Source organism: Petaurus breviceps, unplaced genomic scaffold, assembly GCF_028583685.1.
Source record: "Petaurus breviceps papuanus isolate PSGF00001 unplaced genomic scaffold, PetGlider_PUasm1.0 37, whole genome shotgun sequence".
Taxonomy (NCBI): Eukaryota; Metazoa; Chordata; class Mammalia; order Diprotodontia; family Petauridae; genus Petaurus; species Petaurus breviceps.
This window is the reverse complement of record NW_027186296.1, coordinates 41,294,625-41,313,304: the sequence shown is the minus strand read 5'-3', so window position 1 is coordinate 41,313,304 and position 18,680 is coordinate 41,294,625. Positions and strand designations below refer to the sequence as shown.

The following is an 18,680-nucleotide window of genomic DNA, read 5'->3' as shown; positions in this document are numbered from 1 at the left end:
TGCTAATGAGAAGTTTACTGCTTTGTAAAATAGCTCATTCCATTGTTGAACAACTCTTAATTGTAACAGTGTTTCCTTTTTTATTCAGGCAAAATCTGCTTCTCTATAACTTTTACCTTTTACCTAATTCTACCCTCTTGGGCAGTATAGAATAGCTCATGAGCCCATGACACCCAGATATTTGAGGGTAGTTATTATGTCCTTGCTAACTCTTCTCATTTCCAGCTATGCATTTCCACTTCCTTCAGAATAAGAAATAATTTCTAAACTGCTTATCACAGTGGTTGCCCTCTTTTGCATGTTCTCTCATTCATTCTTGTCCTTCCTAGTGTATGAATCATACTCATACATGTTATTCCCCATAGAATATAGGCTCTGTAAGGGAGGGCCCTGTTCTGTTTTTTTCTTTGGCCGAGCCTGGAAGGAAACGGGAAGCAAAGAGGCAGAGATGAGGAAGAAGAGAATTCCAAGCATAGGGGGTGCAACAAGGATCAGCCGTATTGACAGAATCACAGAACACATGGAAGGAAGACAGGTGAAAAAAGTCCAGAAAGATAAAAAGGCTGAGGGTTGTGAATGGCTTTAAAAGCCAAACAGAGGATTTTATATTTAATTCTGGAGGTAATATGGAGCCACTAGTTTATTGAATAGGGGAGTGACGTAATCAGACCTATGATCTAGGAAGATCAATTTGGCAGCTGAGTGGAGGATGACCTACTTAGAGAGACTTGAGGCAGGGAGACCAACCATCGGTCTCTTTCAGTAGTCCAGGAGTAAAGTAAGGAGGGCCTGAACCAGGATAGTGGTGGCAGTGTCAGAGGAGAAAAGGAGAGCATATATGAGAGATGCTACAAAGACAGAATGAACAGGATTTTGTAACAGTTGTATATGTGGGGGTGGGTGAGTGAGAAAGTGTAAAAAGCCAAGGATGACATATATGTTGTGAGCCTTGGCTACTGAGAGGAGAATTGTGCCCAGGATAGTAACAGGGATGTTAAGAAAAGGAGAGTTTCAGGATGGCTAGGTGGCACAGTGAGTAGAGTGCCGGCCCTGGAGTCAGGAGGACCTGAGTTCGGATCCGGCCTCAGACACTTCACACACACACACACACACACACACACACACACACACACAAACTTAGCTGTGTGACCTTGGACAAGTTACTTAAACCCAAAAAGCAAAAAAACAAAACAAAACAAGAAGAGGGGAGTTTTGGGAGAAAGATAAATGAATTCAGCTTTGGACATGTTGAGTGGAAGATATATACAGGATATCCAGTTTGATAAGTCTTCTAGGCAGCTGGAATGTAAGCCTGAAAATCAGGAGATAAGTTAGAGCTAGGTAAATCAATTTGGAAATCACCAGCATAGAGAAGAGAATTGAATCCATGGAAGCTGGTGATCAAGGACAGAGCTTATTTGTAGGTAATAGGAAAGCAGAAAGCAGCCAGTAGAGAGGGAGACATTGAAGATTGATGAGAAGTAGGGTAGGATTGATAGAGAGGGGTCAGTCCGCTAGAGAAGACAGGATGGAATTGGGATCACTTGGCATGCAGAAGTGTTGGCCTTGTGAGACCAGGAGTGAAGGAGGAGAAAATGGGGGGAAGGCATCATCACAGTGATGTGAGATGAGGAGCTGGCTACAAATCATGAGAGGTTTGAGGAGGGAGGAAAAGATTTGGAATGTATCCAGCATGTTGGTTGGACCTCCTATAAATTTAATAGTCAAGATCACTGGTAAATTCTAAATAGTAAAATGTGGGACATGAAGAAGTGGAGAAAATAAGTGTTGGTGATCCATTGTAGGAGTTTTTCAGTGGAAAAGAGAGATTTAGGACAATAGCTTGAGGAAATGTCGAGGTCAAGTGAAACTTTTTCAAGGATAAGGTAATCTTGCCAATTTGTACATATGTGTTCTTGGGTTCGTCACTTATCCTCCCAGAGCTTCAGTTTCCTTATCTGTAAAATGAGAGAGTTGAATTAAATGTCATATAAGGACCTTTCTAGCTCTAAATTTGTAGTTCTGTGTGACCCTGTGACCTTAATATGTTTATGATAAGCAGAGAAAGAATGATTTTATAGGGCAAAATTTAAAATGAGGGAGAAAGAAATGGAGTGGTCAATGGCACAAACCCTGGAGGACATGAGAGGAGAGTGGATCTAGGACACAAGTAGAAATGTTAGCTTTGGAAAGGAGAAGAAGGTTTCTTGCAAACTCTCCTCAGAGTCTGCAACAGTGGAGAAGAGAATGGATGAAAATATAGAGGAAATAAGAGATGGGGAGTAGGAGAGATGAGGAAACTCACAGTAGGTAAAGAGAAGAAGATTTTCAGTCAGGTACTCAACTCTGTAAGAAAGGAGAATGACTTAGAAACTTCTAGATGACAGGAATCAATGATCTTGTATGATCAATGATCAAAGAGGAGAGGTTCCTGAGTTGTGTCTGCAAGCAGGAGGGTATGTAAGTGGCACTGGTAAACAAGATATATGCTGCTTCCCCCTCTTGGTCCACTGTGTTGTGGCTTATAAGAGGAATGATTAACAATATGAGAGTGGCCAGTGATGAAGTGTCATCCAAAGAAAACTAGGTTTCCACAATCAAAAGAACAATGAAAGACAGAGTTTAAGGAGATATAGGATGAAAAGGAATTTGTTAACAATGGTACCATCAGTTTCAGAGTACAGAATGGAAGTGAGGAAGGCAGAGGAGGATAGAAACTGGGTTGAGATAGGGATGAGTTTGGTGAGAGAAAAGTTTTCATTTTAGCAAATAATGATGAATCTATGAATTACAGGGACCAAGAAAATAGGAGGTGGGAAAAGGATCACTTCATTATGTGATAAGTTGATAAGGTGAAGAAGGGAGAGGGGAAGTTCAATGGTAAAGTAGGATAGGGCGGCTGGGTGGCGCAATGAATAGAGCACCAGCCCTGGAGTCAGGACTCCCTGAATTCAAATCCGGCCTCAGACACTTAACACAACAACTAGCCATGTGACCTTGGGCAAGTCACTTAACCCCAGTTGCCCTCCAAAGGAGCAAAAAAAAAAAAAGAAAGTATGTTAGGAAAACCATATGATAAGAAGGAAGTAATTCCTCCTACCTCAGTCACAATGTTTGAGAGGGGCTGGAGGAGAGGACAGTAATGGAATCAAAGACTGTGGTAAGGGTGGCATGTAGTCTTTGGCAGCATGTGCCCACTTCATTGTCACAGTCTTGTCTATCTGTCACAATCCTGGGGGGGAGGGGAGAGCCTGGGCCTCTGGTGTTGGCCAGAGTCATAACATCTCTTCTCCCTTATTAATAACAATACCCATCTATCTTCCTTTGCAGCTTGCAGTGACTTGAGACTGAAGGCTCAGTTTTTCTTTCATGACTATAGGAGTAGAACATGGTGACAGAGAGGGTGGGTGTGACTTTCATCATCAGCAACTAAAAGGGGCATGTGTAGAGGCATACTTCTTCCTATTCCAGTCTATGAGTAGAGATGTATCTCTTACCCTCCTTACAGAGACTGATTGATGACATAAAGTAGTTTTGCTGCTAGAAGAGGGGCATTGTTGTTAGCAGCTTACCCTTTGTTCCCAGCTGCTATGGCCCTCACATACCTGTTGCATTCATGGTGGCAGGGCTAGGATGTGCTCCTCAATGATCATTATCTATCCTTATTTTATTATTCTTTCATTTGTCTTCAAAAGTTTAGTGGAGAAATTTCAGCTTAGTGATGTTGTTCATTGAAAATCACATTATTTTATTTTTACACTGTATATTTTAACATCATCCACATTTAGCATTAATTTACTCTCCAACTCTTCCTCTCCCAGAATTCAATCACTTACAAGAAAAAAAATTAATAAAACTAGCCAAACATCATCCAAGTCTAATATTATATGGGTTGTTCTATATCCAAAGTTTTCCAACCCTGTAAATAGAGAAGGAAGGACATTCTTATATCTCTTCTTAGGAGCCAGTCTTGGCTATTATAATTCCATGGCAGCCATTTTTTATTGTTATTCTTTCTGTTTACGTTAATATAGTCATTGTATATATGTTGTTTTCCTCCTTTACCTCATACATATATGTCATCCTATGATTCTCTATATTTATCCTTTCTTAAAGCAAAATAATATTCTATTACATTTGTGTACCACAGCTTGTTTAGCCAGTCCCCAGTTGATGAGCATCTATTTTGTTTCTAGTTCTTTGCTACTACTCTTAAGTACTACTACAAATATTTTGGTGTATATGTGCCCCTTATTTTTTGTTGATTTCCTTGGCTATATTTATTTTTATCATAGTATATAAATGTTTTATTCACTTTCTTAGCATAATTACAAATTGTCTTCCATGTTGTTTGCACCAACCCACAGCTCTGTCAACTGTACATTAGTGTGCTTATCTTTCTATAACCCTTCTAAATTTAACTCTTCCCTTTTTTTGGTCATTTTTGACATGTGTTGGTGTGAGATATTGTTTTGATTTATATTTCCCTTTAATATTAGTGATAGGGAAAATGCTTTCATATGGTTGGTTATTTATAATTCTTTAAAAAATTATTCTTTGACCACTTATCTATTAGGGAATGGCAGTAGCCTTTATTTACATATATATGTGTGTGTATGTATATATGTATGTATGTTTGTGTATATATATGTATATTAATTCCTTATCTATCTTGGTTATCAGAGTCTTTTTAGATATATTTAATGTATATATTTTCCCTAGTAATTCACTTGTCTTCTCTTTCTACTTACATTAATTTTATTCTCAAAAAAGTTTTTCAATTTCATGTAATCAAAATTATCTCTTCTATGTTTATCACACCGCTATCTTGTTTGGTTAAGAATTCACCTCTTAGCCATAACTGTAAAGGTACCTGATCTCTTTTTTCACAATTTTTTAATGATATTACTTTGGACCATATATCAGTTTTGAGGCTATTAGAGTATATGGTATAAGATGAAGAACAAATAGAATTCTTGAACCATTTAAGAAAATTGATTGAAACTTTTTTTTGCCTTTTTTTTTTTGGAGGGCAACTGGGGTTAAGTGACTTGCCCAAGGTCACACGGCTATTTTTGTGTTAGGTGTCTGAGGCTGAATTTGAACCCAGGTCCTCCTGACTCCAGGGCCAGTGCTCCATTCACTGCGCCACCTAGCCGCCCCGATTGAAACTCTCGAAGTTTTCATTTGAATTTGTCATTTTATTTAATATATACACCAAATGTGAAGCTGCAACACTGTTCAGTGTATTTATCTAAACATAAGTACAAGAAGATAAAAATTACATTCATTTGTGTATATATACATGTGTGTGTGTGTATATAATGTTATGTCATGTTATGTTATGGTATTCATTGATGATGGATAATGCTTACATATTTCTGTTGTGAGTAATAAGAAGCAGGATGATAGCCCAAGAAAGCACATCTATGTTGAAAGAACAGTTCACTCAGAGAACTTTTATATCCTAATTTTAATTTCCTTTATATTACTGTACACTAATAGTTCACTGTATTTCAGCTTTCATGACTCTAGTTATGGTTTTGCTGCATGTCTTCTGGGGAGTTGTGTTTTTCGATGCCTGTGAGACTAAAAACTGGTGGGCACTAATCGTGGTCATCATGAGTCATCTGCTGGTGTCAGGTCTGGTAAGTCCAGTTTATATGTTCAATACTATAGCCAGTCTGTGGAACCATGCACTTCTACCTGTGCCTAAAGAAGAAAATGACATTTAGAAATATGACTTTAAAAAAAAATATGAGAAGACTCCCTGCCTTTTCATAATTTTTCTAACTCAGAAAATTATTAGAACCCATTTTGTAGCTTCTTATGCTATTCTTTTAGAATCTCTGATTTTCTTTAAATTTCATTCATCTGTACTTAGTTGGTTTCTCTTAGAATTAAAGGACTCTCATTTGTCTGTGCTTTATTCTAGAAGATTACCTTTTAAAAACACCATTCATTTCTTGTGAATTCTGTTTTAACTTTAAATGAGAATTATCATTCATTTATTTCTGTTTAAAGAGGGAACAAAAAGTAAATTGGAACTTTGAAGTAATTTTATTCTGTTTATTATTACTAACAACTACTAATAATAGTAATGAGAAAAAACTTCTGAGAAGATAATGGAATAATAGCCTAAGATGTTCTATCTTTACTCGCCTCCTTTCTTAATAGAAACATTTGAAATATTGAGAAAAAACAACAACAGAAAACAGTAATAAACTTCAAAAGCAATCAGAAAATCTTAAAAATGAACAAAAGCCAACACAGGGGTCAACCAATGTTTTTAACATCAAAGGGGGAAAGCAAGTGAATATGGGCAAGAAACCTGTTTAAGACACCCACATTTATGGAACCAATGCTATTGGGCGTTCAGAAGCCCTTGCGCTACAGCACTGCCAGACACTGCTTGTGTTTGCCTTGAAGCAGAGCCCCATGACACATTACCTCCTACTTGGGTCTTCCCTGAAGTGGGATTTCTGATGCTGTCCCCCTCCCCCAAGATTCAATGGGATATCCTGCCACGAGACCAGGCAGTTGATGGTTGTGATGAGAACTCCAAGAATAGAGACTTTGCACTTTCTAACCACCTGTCTTTTTCATTAGAATTCTACCTATCTACTGATTGTTTTCTTGGACTTAGTTTTCAATGGTTAGCTTATCCCCAACCCCTTTATCCCAATTTCTGGAAATATAAACCTTCTTCCCAGTACCAGGTCTTTGCTCTGTCATTTTCATCCCTCAGCACTTCTGAGGGAAAGCAGCAAGGCTGGCCTCCAAATGTATCTTGTGCTTTCCATCTTCTGCTATACTTGTCCCCTAAGGGAAGAGGAATGTTGATGGAGAGTGAGACTTTCAGTGTCCTGCTGTGCAAGTTCAACTTCCATCTCCTGTTGCACTTGTCTCTTGCCTCGTCTCCAGCCTTTAGAAAGAAGAAAAGTGAAAAGGGACTTCTCATCTGACTGTGTGCATTCTATGTTGTGCTGTATTTGCCTCATACCTAATCTCCATCCTCCTCTGGGAAGAAAAGTGATACCTTCCATACTTAAACCTAGTCATACCCTATGTATCACACTGATTTTTGAACCCTATTTCCCATTCACCTCAACCCTTGCACTCTAAAGTCCTAACCAGACAATACCTACCTTTTCACTGAATAGGCTGTAATGCCCATTCCATTGGCAACAAACATCCCTTCATCTTAAATTTTGCCTCTTCCACTAATTCCATCTTTTAGCAATCATTGACACCTGGCTCCCCAGTGATGACACAGTCTCCCAGCTACCCTCTCCAGTTTTGGGGTCATTTCCCTTGGCTCACTGGTTGAGGCAGGAGAGTTGGAACACTCCTTGCTCCCTATTGACACTTCCAGGTTCTCTTCCTGCCTTTATCACTCACTTACCTCCTCCTTTGAGGTTCATGAAATCCATATCCACCACCCAATCAGAGTTCTGGTAGTTGTTGCCTATAGACCTCTAGGTCTCTCCCCTTTCTTCCTCAATGAGTTCAGTATGTTACTCAGTATTTTTCTCCTCCCCAACTCGAGCCTTCATAATAGGGGATTTCAACATATATACATACATACATACACACACATATATGTATTATGTATATGTATAGACTGTCCTTCAAACACAGTAACTCCTCAGTTCCTCAACCTATACATTTCTACACTCCATTTGAATCTGTCTACAGCAGATAGAGCTTACTCTGTGTTTGTTAAACCTGCTTCTTGCCTTTTCAGTGGTTTTTCTTTTTAAAATTTTAGTCTCATTGTTTAGTGCTTATTGTACATCACATAAATTAAACATTTGGTGAAATAAGCCTGAGCTATTGAATATTTTCTGTTTCCCTTCATTTGTCTTTGATCTTTTCAGCTGTTTGTTATAAAATCTTATATCACCCCAGCTAATTTACTTTTCTTTCCCTACAGACCTTCCTGAATCCCTATTATAAAGCAAGTTTAGCAGCATCATATGTTATCATGCTGCTCATGGGTGTCTGGGCATTCTTCACTGCTGGTGGCTCTTGTAGAAATTTGAAAAGATGCCTGTTGTGCCGAGACAAGGACTTCCTTCTTTCCAACCAACGTGCCAGATAACATCTGAGAATTGGGACCTCCCTGAACAGTTTTCTGTGTTTTTAGAGGAAGCACAACTGTGCCTTTTTCTAAAATTCTTTTCTGGTTGAATTTAGAAGGAAAAAAATACTAACTAGATACGTGATTCTCATCTAATAAGGCTTCTATCCAGCAGCTGTCTGAAATGCATACATGAATTATAACTCCCTGGGGCAAGTCCAAGAATATATGAAAGGAATGTGTAGCTGTGTCTTTATACATTCAGTATGGTTAAATTAATACATCAAGGATATACTGCTTACTGAACCTACATCTTATAAGTTATGGATCCACAAAAAGTTAAAGGGCTATAATTTCGTGGTTCTTTTTGTGTATGTTATTAAAGCACATCCCTTTTAGGGTTAGATTAATTAAGGTAATTAGGGACTTATGAGACAGAATAGGCTCTGGTTCTAAATGTTCTTTACTTAAAATAAGATGTTTATTAATAGCTATATTTTTGAAGGTTTTTTTTCCCCATCCAGAATTGACTTTGGGGATTTAAAAATTATTTTTGAAGTATAGGGAAGTAACCTGTATTTGTAATTAGAACACCAATCCTTTTTTAAAAATTTCATAATTTATTTTGCCTCAATCACATGTAAAAACAATTTTTAACATTTGTTTTTTTTTTTTAATTTTGAGTTAAAATTTTCTCCCTTCCTTTCCTCCCCCAGATTGAGAAGGCAAGCAATTTGATATAGGCTATACATGCACAGTCATGCAAAACATATTTCCACATGAGTCCTGTTATGAAAGAAACCACAGACCACAAGAAAAACAGGAGAAATAAAGTTACCAAGTATGTTTCAATCTGCATTCAGGCTCCATTAGTTCTTTCTCTGGACATGGGTAGCATTTTCATCATAGGTCCTTCAGAATTGTCTTGGATCATTGTATTGCTGAGAATAGTTGTGATTCATAGTTGATCATCATACAATATCGGTGTTACTGTGTACAATGTAGAACAAAAATTTTTAAGTATATTAGCAACTTTACCATGGATCTACTACATAAAAGCATGCTCAGCATAGCCCAGATAGGTTTAGAAATTAACTGAGGTGACATTCTCCTTAACCAGAATCTGACCTAATGGTTATAGATGCCTAGGAAGGTATTTGAAATTGGGGGATTTTTTTTGTTTCATCAACATTTTTAAGGTTTTTTTCATTTTGAGGTTCTTCCTGGGTTCTTGTGGCTTTCAGCTTAAATTGTTCAACTCTGTGCTCAGTTTACATGGCAGTGCTATATTATATCTCTGAATATCCTTTTAAAGAAGCCAGATAGTAAATACTTGAATAAAACTCAACAAAGTAGATACAAGGTTAAAAAAAAAATAACATGAGGGAAGCAAACCAGTAAAGTATTGTTTTACTTTGTTCACATGCTATTAAATGGTGAATGATATTTTCTTTCCCAAAATAGTATAATCTCCCCTTAGTCATGGTAAAATTGAAATATATCTAAAATTAGCAAATTTCTACTTTAAGATGATAGGTATATATTTCAAAACTTGTGATATTTTTTGTTGTTGTTTTGAGTAACAGATGCAGTATTCCCAATGTTAATTCAACTTTTAAACCTTCTTTTACTTTCTTCTTTTTTTTTCCAGAAAAAAACCTTAGTAAATCATGCTGGTATTAACTAGCAGTTATTTTAGGGAGGATTGTGATGTGGAATGGAAATGAGATGCACATTAAATCAACAAATCCTTTGGGTGCAGTAGAACTTTTAGCAAAAAGAGAAGGGAGAAATATTTAGAAGTACTGAATGCTAACATGAGAGACTGATCATTCTGGCTAAACTTTAGAGAAGTAGTATGTCAATGAAGACTTTTAAAAGGATTGTAACCAGTGTCCTGAGCTAGTTACAAATGAAATTCCAGAATTAAACCTTGTATGTGAACTTCACCTTTTTTTATAAATCAAATTTTGCCCAAGATGTCTAAATTGCATATTTTACTTTGTTGAACGAAGACAAGACTGAATTTCTAATATGCCTCAGACAGACATCCAAGGAGCTATAGCCATTACTTTTAAAATTATCTGTTTTCCTTTACTTTAGTCCAACCCTGGTTTTACTTTGGGCAAAGAGTGGTACTGCTTGAGTTTCTCATTTTCTTGCCTTTAAAAATTCTCAGACTAGGAGAGTTCAAGACAGAATTTGCATCTGTGGAAATGAAATCTTTTCATAGACCAGGAGTATGATCAATGCTTTAGAGATACCACTATAATGATATGTAAGGAAATCTAGGATATTTTTAAAATCCCCATTGCAGAAACTATGCCATGACTCAGAAGAAAATTATCCTTTACTTTGGAGATTGTTGATTTTGTTTAGAAAAATTTTTATTATCTTGTGATAGAATAGCTGTTAGTAAAGGGCCCTTTCAAGTTCTTTTTCCCTCTCAGTTTTGCCATGGTGAGTTGGGATCTGTTATTTGATTGTTTTAAATAATGCTGCTTAGCATGATTCTAAGGAAGACACAAAGAGAAGATTATGTTTTTTCTTTGTGCTGTGTATATATTAAATGCTTTTTGCCTTTGTTATTTATAAAAAGCCTTATTAGCCCTCAAAGAGCTTGAGGGAGGAGATGGTGCTTATGGGGATTTTGTACCCCAAGAAGGATCTTTGCAGCATGCAAAGAAATGCCGTCAACATGACTTTGAAATTGTGAGCACTGTGTTTTAGTGCTTGGATATATATATTGGCATGTAAGTGACAGAAATTAGATCATCTATTTAAAAAACTATATTTATCTTTAATGCCTTTGAAATTACAGCATGTTTTAAATGGGGAGATTGTGATGACCATTTGTGGTCCTGGTGATGGAGATAGAGTGAATGTCTCTTTGGGTAACTGAAAATTATAAATTTACCAAAAGAAATAAATGATGAAGTCTATAAATTGTATAGAAGATGGCTTTTTGTATTTTTTAAGCAAATATTAAGTCCTTGCTGAGTGGTTGATTCATATTCTAAAATCCTTTTTTTGCCTGCTTAACTATCAAGTAAGCAATAAGCATAAACAAGCATTACCAGAATAAGCTTCCCTCTTTCCACTGCCCTTCAACCATGACTGAGTCCTTACTTGGAGGGCCTAAGTCAAAAAGTTTAAGAAATTATTTCATTCTAAGCAAATTCATTGTTAGCATCAGAGAATATGCCAATGTTAGTGCCAGTTTTTAGGATGCAGTAATAGTTTCTGCCCTGTGGGGAGAACTACCCTATACTTTTGTCTTGGTAGTTGATATTCCCTGTAGTTAGGTAAATATCCAGGAAATAATCATTTTTTTTTTCACTGTTGCCTCCACAACTTTTTTTTCTTTACTCTTTCCATTCCTAACCTGAGTTAGGGTATATGTTACAATTGCTTTTCTTATCAGTCTTAGTGCTATGTTTTCCTCCTAACTCCTGCTTCTATATTTCCTATTTAATGAGATACTCCATTTTTTTCATAATTAGAAGACAGGAATTGTCTTTTAAATTTTAAGCTTTTAGAAGAGATGATGCTATCTTGGTGTAAAAAAAGTATAAATTTCTGTTAGTTGGGGTGGCCAGGTGGCGCAGTGAGTAAGAGCACCGGCCCTGGAGTCCGGATGACCTGGGATCAAATCTGGGCTCTGATACTTAGCACCACACCCAGAAATAACTGGCCATGTAACCTTGAGCAAGTTACTTAACCCCAATTGCTTTAAAAAAAATTTTCTGTTGTACTATTATTTGATATTTAATTGCAATATCAAACCTTGGTTTCAGTGTATAAATTTAGCAGCATCTTTCAAGCATCAATATTTATCAGTGAAATTTAAAAGGAAGATTGTGTTTGATACTTTCAGTTCTTATTTTTCATCATCTTCTGTCTCTGGATTCAGTATCTTTGGAAGTGTTTCCTCCATGTGACATTTTTTTAGCATATGAACTTTGACTTTGCATTCAATAAGATTGATCTGACAACTCATAGGTCCTGTTTCTTATTTTTGCTGTGTTTAGAGTCTAGTACAAATGGACAATGAATTATACCCAGAATTAAACAGGGGGAGAGTGGGTTGGATTACCTTTAAGTAGCAGATGGAATAGGGGTACAGACTGCAACATATCAAACTATGAACTATGTATGAGGAAAGGGAAGAGAAGCCTATTGAGAAAGGTCAGGGGAGGGAGCCAAGATGGTAGAGTAAAAGCAGGAACTTGGCATGAGCTCTGGCACCAAGCACCTCCAGTATCTGTAAAATATGACTAAACAAATTTTAGAGCTACAGAACCCACAAAGTGACAGAGAGAAACAAATCTCCTGCTGAAGACAGCCTGGCAGGCTGATAGGAAGGGTCTATCACACCAAATGGGGAGCCGAGTGCAGTCCTGCATGAATTGCCAGGGCCCAGACCCAGGGCATCCCTGACCAGCAGAGCAGACTTGGGGGCGGGGTGTGAATCACCAGCAGCTGTGGTGGTTTCCAGACTTCTCAACCCATGAACACCAAAGAAAAAGTAAAAGGTTAGTGGGGAACTCTGTTGGAATCAGATGACAAAAGAGCACAGTCTGGCCCCTGCCCCCAGGGTGAGAGGCAGAGGAGGCCAGCAGCTGCAGCTGCTGCCACATGGCTTCCTCGAGCTCCTGGCCTGCAGATTGTAGGGGGACCAAGCTACCATTCAGAGGGTAATCACTCTTGCTTTGACCTACTTGGATCTGGATCACAGTCTTGGGTGGTAGTCCTGGGACGTGACCAGTGTGCCAGAGCTTGGGGTGTCTATAGAGAGGGTGCCCTCCTCATAGCTCTGACAACATTTGCAAAAACCCCAGCGATTTGGAACACAGTTCTCTCCACTCTGGAAGCAGAGTTCTACCATGGCAAAGAGCTCAAAAGTCAGGTAATTGGCTGGCAAAATGAGCAAGCAGAGGAAGCACAATCAGACCATAGAATCCTTTTTTGGGGACAAAAAAGATCAAAGCATGTAATGGGAGAAAGACAACAAAGTCAGAACTCCCTCATCAAAAGCCTCCAAGAAAAATGTGAACTAGTTACAGGCTGTGGAGGAGCTCAAGAAGGATTTTGAAAAGCAAGTAAGAGAAGTGGAGGAAAAATAGGGAAGAGAAATGAGAATGATACAAGAAAATCATGAAAAGCAAGTCAACAGTCTGCTAAAGGAGACCCAAAAAAATACTGAAGAAAATAACACCTTAAAAAATAGACTAACTCAAATGGCAAAAGAGGCCCAAAAAGTCAGCGAGAAGAATGCCTTAAAAAGCCAAATTTGCCAGATGGGAAAAGAATTTCAAAAACTCACTGAAGAGAATAATTTCTTCAAAATTAGATTGGAGCAAATCAAAGCTAATGACTTTATGAGAAATCAAAATGCTGTTAAACAGATCCAAACAAATGAAAAAAATAGAAGGCAATGTGAAATATCTCATTGGAAAAACCACTGACCTGGAAAATAGATCCAGGAGAGATGATTTAAAAATTATTGGACTACCTGAAAGCCATGATCAAAAAAAGAACCTAGAAATCATCCATCAAGAAATTCTCAAGGAAACTTGCCCTGATGTTTTAGAACCAGAGGGCAAAATAGAGGTTGAAAGAATTCACTGATCATCTCTTGAAAAAGATCCCCAAAAGAAAATTCCCAGGAATATCGTAGCCAAATTCCCAAGTTCCCAGGTCAAGGAGAAAATATTACAAACAGCCAAGATGAAACAATATGAATGTTGTGGAAACACAATCAGGATAACACAAGATCTAGCATCTTCTACACTAAGGGATCAAAGGGCTTGGAATATGATATTCTGGAGGTCAAAGGAGCTAGGATTAAAATAAAGAATCACCTACCCAGCAAAACTGAGTATAATGCTTCAGGGAAAAATATGGTCATTCAATGAAAAAGAGGACTTTCAAGTATTCTTGATGAAAAAAACCGAGCTGAACAGAACATTTGACTTTCAAATACAAGAAGCATGAGAAAGTAAACAGGAAAAAGAAATCATAAGGAACTTATTAAAGTTGAACTATTTACATTCTTACATGGAAAAGTGATAATTGTAACTCATGAGACTTCTCAGTATGAGGATAGTTGAAGGGAATATATATGTGTATAGGAGGGTATATGTGTCTATAAATACATGTGTGAGTATGTGTGTGTATGTGTTTACATGTATACATAGAGGGCACAGGATGAGTTGAGTAGGAAGGGATGATTATCTAAAAAATAAAATTAAGAGGTGAGAGAAGAATATATTTGGAGAAGGAGAAAGGGAGAGATAGAATAGGGTAAATTATCTCATATAAAAGAGGCAAGAGAAAACTTACAATGGAGGGGAAGAGCAGAAAGGTGAAAGGGAATGGGTCAACCTTACATTGGATGTGGCTGAAGGAGGGAATAACATACACGCTCAATTGCGTATCTTGCCTTACAGGAAAGTGGGGGGAAGGGGATAAAAGGCAGAATGATAGAAGGGAGAGTAGATTGGGGGACAGGGTAGTTAGAAGCACATACTTTTGAAAAGGGACAGGGTCAAAGGAGAAAATAGAATAAGTGGGTGGGATAGGATGGAGGGAAATATAGTCAGTCTTTCAAAATATAACTACTATGGAAACATTTTACATAACTACACAAGTACAACCTAAATTGAATTGTTTATCTTCCCAGTGGGGGTGGGTCAGGAGGGAAGAACAGAAAGAATCTGGAAATCAAAGTTTTAAAAATGTTTTTTAAAAATTGTTTTTTATTTGCAACTGGGAAATAAGATATACAGGCACTGGAGTATAGAATTCCATCTTAAAGAATTTTTTTTAAATCCATCTTGTCCTACTAGAAAGTTGGGGGGGATATGGGGGAGGATATAAGAGAGAACAGATTGGGGGAGGGAGTATTCAGTAGACTGGCTGTCTTGGGGTGGGGGTAGGGGAAAGATGGGGAGAAAATTTGTAACTCAAAATCTTGTGGAAATGAAAGTTAAAAACTAAAACTTAAGAAAAAGGTGGGTTGGTTCCATAGCAAGAAAGGGAGATAACCAATTATTTCATGGGAAACACTTCTGCAGCAAAATTGTGACTTAAAGGTGTGGGGTGACAGCCATCACCGTGTGACCTTCAGTAACTTGTTTCATCTCTTAGTGAAAGGTGAAAATGTCATACTGCTATATGACACTTTGAAAAATTCTGATATGAAGGTGGTGGCTCTGGTGAGGGTCTGCATTGCCAAAACAATTATCTGGAAGATTTCAATAGTAAATTTCTTAGATGGGACTGTTACATTTTGCCTTATCTCCAGCACCTCATACAGTGCCAGGCATATAGTAGTAGGCACTTAAATGCTTCCGAATGTTACCTTCCAAAGTAGGTTTAAAAAAAAATCCTGATACATTAAAAATTCTAAAACTTTCAAGCTTAAAAACTCTTTGCTCATAAGCACCCCATGAAATAACCAATGCAAATATTACCTGAAAGGTTCAGTGAGACTAAGCCAGAGATTGTGTAGGTAAGTGTCAAAGATAGGATTTAAGCTGAAATCTGAATCTAGTGTTCTTTCTGCTGTAATATTTTGCCTTCAACGAAGCCACACCCATTTTCATATTCTGCTCACTTAACTTTATCTAGTCACTTTCTGAATCAAAATGTTAGCTGAAAAGACCCCTAAACATTGTCTAGTCTAATTCTCTCATAAGTGAGAAAACTGAAGCCCATGAGTATGAGTGTATGAGTGACTTGCCCAAGGTCCCACCATTAGGTTACTCACAGGAAAAAAAAAAATTTTTTAATTGAGAATCTTCCTTAAAAAAAAAATGTCAGGGCTTTAAAAATGTAGAGTTCTTTCCCCTTGTTTAGAATGAACCTGTTTTAAGTTTCCATGTACTATATTTAATGAAATATTCTCTGGAGTTAACTGCTCAAATGCTACCAACTATTAGGCAAAGGAATTAAGTCTTTTGCTAGCAGCCCCAATGTGTTATGCTTTCACTGAATCTGTGGCTTTGCGTTGATACTTCTAATTTAATTCAAATTCTGCAGAAAACCTCTGCCAATTACCAACCCCAAACGTCTTACAAGCTTGTGTTAGGTGTTAATTCCATAAAACAATGCCATCATGGGAATATGTAATGTCAGAGCTGCCCTTTTGCCACTCCTGTTTTCAGTATTGCAGCAGGAGTTTGAGGCATCACCAGGCAACTAGTAGGTTATGATTTTTAGCCAGCATGTTGAATACCACAGTTTTACTTATAAGTGATAGCCACTTTTTCTAGTCATTGGTAAGAAGCCTGAATACTTTAGTGTCAGACAAAAGAAGTAAATTTAGTTTGTCAAGTATTCATATGAGCCTTTGCTATATGGAGTAGAGCTAGATTCACTTTAGTATGAATGATTCACTCTAAAGTGCCTGAATCATTTGAATTTGCACCACATATTTCCATTGGGTTGGAAACAACAACCATATTTTAATAATTGTAATTTCAAATTGTGCAAATCCAAATACATGCAACCACTTCAAGGAATTCATTATTCAAAGTAATTGGAACTTATGTATAAGCTGTGCTGAAGCCATTGTTGAAGGAAACATAGGAGATAGTCTGATAGAGACAATCCGTGCCCTCAGGAATAATATAATTGGAGGGATTAAGACATGCAACTTAAAAATGACAGAGCAATACAAGATGTTCAAAATAATATATAGACTACACAGTACAGACATTCTCTTCTTCCACACAACCACTTTCCCTGCTACCTCAGCCCCCTCCCAAACAAACAAAACATATCCCAAAATCCAGTTCTTTTTAATGGATACACTTAGTTGAACAAAAATTCCCACCTTGGCCATATCTGAGAACTCATGTCTCATTCTGCAACCTGAATCCATCACCTCTCTCTTAGAAGACAGGTAGTTTGCTTCACCTTCTGCTTTTGGAGTCTGGGCATTGCATTGCCTAGAGTTCTTAGGTCTTTCAAAGTTGTTTTTCCTTACAATGTTATTGTAGAAATTGCCAGTGTAGGCATGATTAGAGAGTGGGTAAAGTTAACTAGGGAGGTTTCATTAGAGGAAAATTATTTTTTTATTTGGGTTTGGATGTGTGGAATGTGTGGACTAGAAGAGTAAAAACATTTAAATAGTATTTTAAGGTTTGCAAATCACTTTCCTCAGCAATTCTGTGGGATATGGATGAATCTGAATTTGAATAAGGGCATGAATTTGAAGTATGGAGACAGAATATAGTCATTTGGGAATGAGGAGTAGCAGACTGATAATTAGAATAGACTTGATCCAGTAGGTAAGAGCAACTAGTTCGTGAGTAAGATGTAATGGGATCTATATGTATGTATGTACGTATGTGTGTGTATATGCATATATATGTATATATACAGTTTTTAAAGCTACAAATCACTGAATTTTAGAAGGCAAAAGGACCTCAAAGTCTAAGCCACCCCATACCAAAAAGGAAGCCCCACCATGACATAGCCAACAACATAACCAGGCCATCCAACTTCTACTCGATAACTTCCAGTGAAGGGAAACCTACCACCACTGAAGGCAGCCCTTTCTGCTTTTTGGGGAATCTCTAATTGTTAAGGAGTTTTTCTTGACATCAGGCACAAATTCATCTTTTGTATCTTCTACTTTTTGCTTTTACTTTTGTCCCCTAGGTTTGAATAGAGCTGTTCTCATCCTTCCAAATATTAGCCTTTCAAATACTGGGAGACAGCTGTCATGTCTTTTTTTCTCCAGAATAAAAATCCTTAATTCCTTCAAATAACCTCATGAGATGGACTCACAACCCGTTACCATCTTAGCAGCCTCTCTGAAAACTCACTACCTTGTTAATTTCTGTCTTAAACTGTGGTCTCTAGAACTGAACATAACACTGGAGATGCAGGCTGACTAAGGTTGACTAGGTAATTATTCAGTCATTTCAATTGTGTCCCACTCTTTGTGACCCCATTGGGATTTTCTTGGCAAAGATACTGAAGCAGTTTGCCATTTCCTTCTCCAACCCCATTTTACAGATGAAGAAACAGAAGCAAACAGTTAAGTGACTTGCCTGGCGTCACACAGCTTCTAAGTGTCTGAAGTCAAATCTGAATTCAGGAAGAGGAGTCTTCCTGACTCCAGGCCTGGCTCTCTGTCTGTTGTGCTACCTAGTTGCCTGCAGAAGGCCTCTCACCTCCTTATTCCAGGAAGCTATACTCACTGCAACCCCAAGATCTCATTAGCTTTTTTTTTTTAAGTTAATCACACCACTAATTGCTATTGAGATCTTTTCCTGATAAACTAGTAACTAACTGTGGCTCCTCCATCCTATACTTGTAAAGCTCATTTTCCCAAACCCAAGTATTAAGCTTTATACTTAACCCTATTGAATTTCATCTTATTACATTTGGCCCCATGCTTTACCTTCCAGGAGATCAGTTAGAGAGTCTTAAACACAGATCGGAGTCGTAATGAAAAACTTGAAACAGATGACTTAGGAAGCTAATTTCTACAGATGAGCTCATTGATTATATTGGTTATGGTAGCACCTTGATCAAAAAGGCTTGACTTCTATAACAACATGTACTAGTTGACTGGACT

General features: G+C 37.5%; 1 protein-coding gene across 1 annotated transcript in view; it reads left to right on the top strand.

The window, feature by feature from the left end:
- APH1B (aph-1 homolog B, gamma-secretase subunit) overlaps positions 1 to 11,039 on the top strand; it is a 32,787-nt gene extending 21,748 nt beyond the window's left edge. Inside the window, exons 5-6 of the mRNA XM_069098361.1 lie at positions 5,521 to 5,648; positions 7,937 to 11,039. Coding sequence (XP_068954462.1) covers positions 5,521 to 5,648; positions 7,937 to 8,104 — 296 coding nt within the window. The 3' untranslated portion in view covers positions 8,105 to 11,039. The remainder of the gene's footprint in view (positions 1 to 5,520; positions 5,649 to 7,936) is intronic.
- The last annotated feature ends 7,641 nt before the right edge of the window (positions 11,040 to 18,680 follow it).